Raw genomic sequence first — 1,191 nt, 5'->3', positions numbered from 1 at the left:
GTTAATTACCTATTTCAAGAAATCGAATCCCTAAAACTACGGTAACTAGAGCTGAGGATTGCCTAGTTTGTACCCACCCCATCTCATTAAAAAAAAAAGAAAAAAAAAAACCAACCAGTCTCCCTCCCCTCCTCCTCCCCTCCTCCTCCCCTCCGCCTCAGGATCCGCCCCGACCAGATAACCCTTTCCAAACTCCGTTGTGACAATCAGCTCCCGCGGCCGCGCTCGGCTCTGCGCTCCGGCTGCAGCTCCTTCAGCATCACCCCCCGCCCCCCGCTTTCTCCTCCCCTTCTTAGGGTCCCTCGTCCAATCTCCTGTCCCCTCCCCCTCTTCCTTCTCTCGCGGGCTCTCTCCCCCCTCTCACCGCCGAAACCCACTCTAATTGAGGCGCTGGGATTCCTCACGTGAGACGTTGATTTGTAGTTTGAACACGTGGCTCATTCAAAAAGCCGGACACTCGGGGCGGATTTTTTCCGCCTCCTGCGCCTTCCTCCCTCCACCAGGTCTCCCCTCCCGCCTGCCAGTCACCCTTGTGGGTTTTTTTATGGGGAGGCGGCGCCTGCCCTCACGTAGTGTGATATTTTCACAGTCCGCTGGCCGATGCCAAAAGGGGTTGGGGAGGAAGAGACAAAAAGTAGTTTTTTCCCCTCCTCCTCCCCCTCTCCTCCTTTTTCTCGCTAATCCCGCCTCCTCCTCCCAGTTAGGAAGACTCGATGCGTTTGGGTTGTAGCAAGGCTTTTTCATTTTCGTTTTTTTTTAATACCTAGGAAAGGAAATACAAGAGCCCTCAGATCCGATTTTTCTCTCCGTGTTCTTGTCCTTGGTTCTTACTGTGTTTGTGTATTTTAACGGCGAGAAGACGAGGGGAACAAAACCCGCCTGCTACATCCATCCCTGTGGGTGGTTTTAATTTTTTCGTTTTTCTCATAATTTTTTTTTTTTTTAATAAAAAACAACCACTCTTCACAATGAACAAACTGTATATCGGAAACCTCAGCGAGAACGCCGTTCCATCGGACCTGGAAAGTATCTTCAAGGACGCCAAGATCCCGGTGTCGGGACCCTTCCTGGTCAAGACTGGCTACGCGTTCGTGGACTGTCCGGACGAGAGCTGGGCCCTCAAGGCCATCGAGGCGCTTTCAGGTGGGCCCCGGCCTGGCCCCGCCGGGCGCCCGCCCCAGTCCTGCGCCT

General features: G+C 53.6%; 1 protein-coding gene across 2 annotated transcripts in view; it reads left to right on the top strand.

Annotated features, from left to right (window-relative positions):
- The first annotated feature begins 369 nt into the window (after positions 1–369).
- Positions 370–1,191, top strand: part of IGF2BP3 (insulin like growth factor 2 mRNA binding protein 3) — a 111,945-nt gene continuing 111,123 nt past the window's right edge. The window contains exon 1 of one of the 2 annotated variants that reach the window (XM_006911992.3): positions 370–1,143. In XM_006911992.3, the coding sequence (XP_006912054.1) occupies positions 969–1,143 (175 nt within the window). In that variant the 5' untranslated portion in view covers positions 370–968. The remainder of the gene's footprint in view (positions 1,144–1,191) is intronic. The other variant, XM_006911993.3, reaches the window with a different exon arrangement.

Source organism: Pteropus alecto, unplaced genomic scaffold, assembly GCF_000325575.1.
Source record: "Pteropus alecto unplaced genomic scaffold, ASM32557v1 scaffold21, whole genome shotgun sequence".
Taxonomy (NCBI): Eukaryota; Metazoa; Chordata; class Mammalia; order Chiroptera; family Pteropodidae; genus Pteropus; species Pteropus alecto.
Note: the sequence above shows the minus strand (reverse complement) of the source record. Positions and strands in the feature narration are given on the sequence as shown.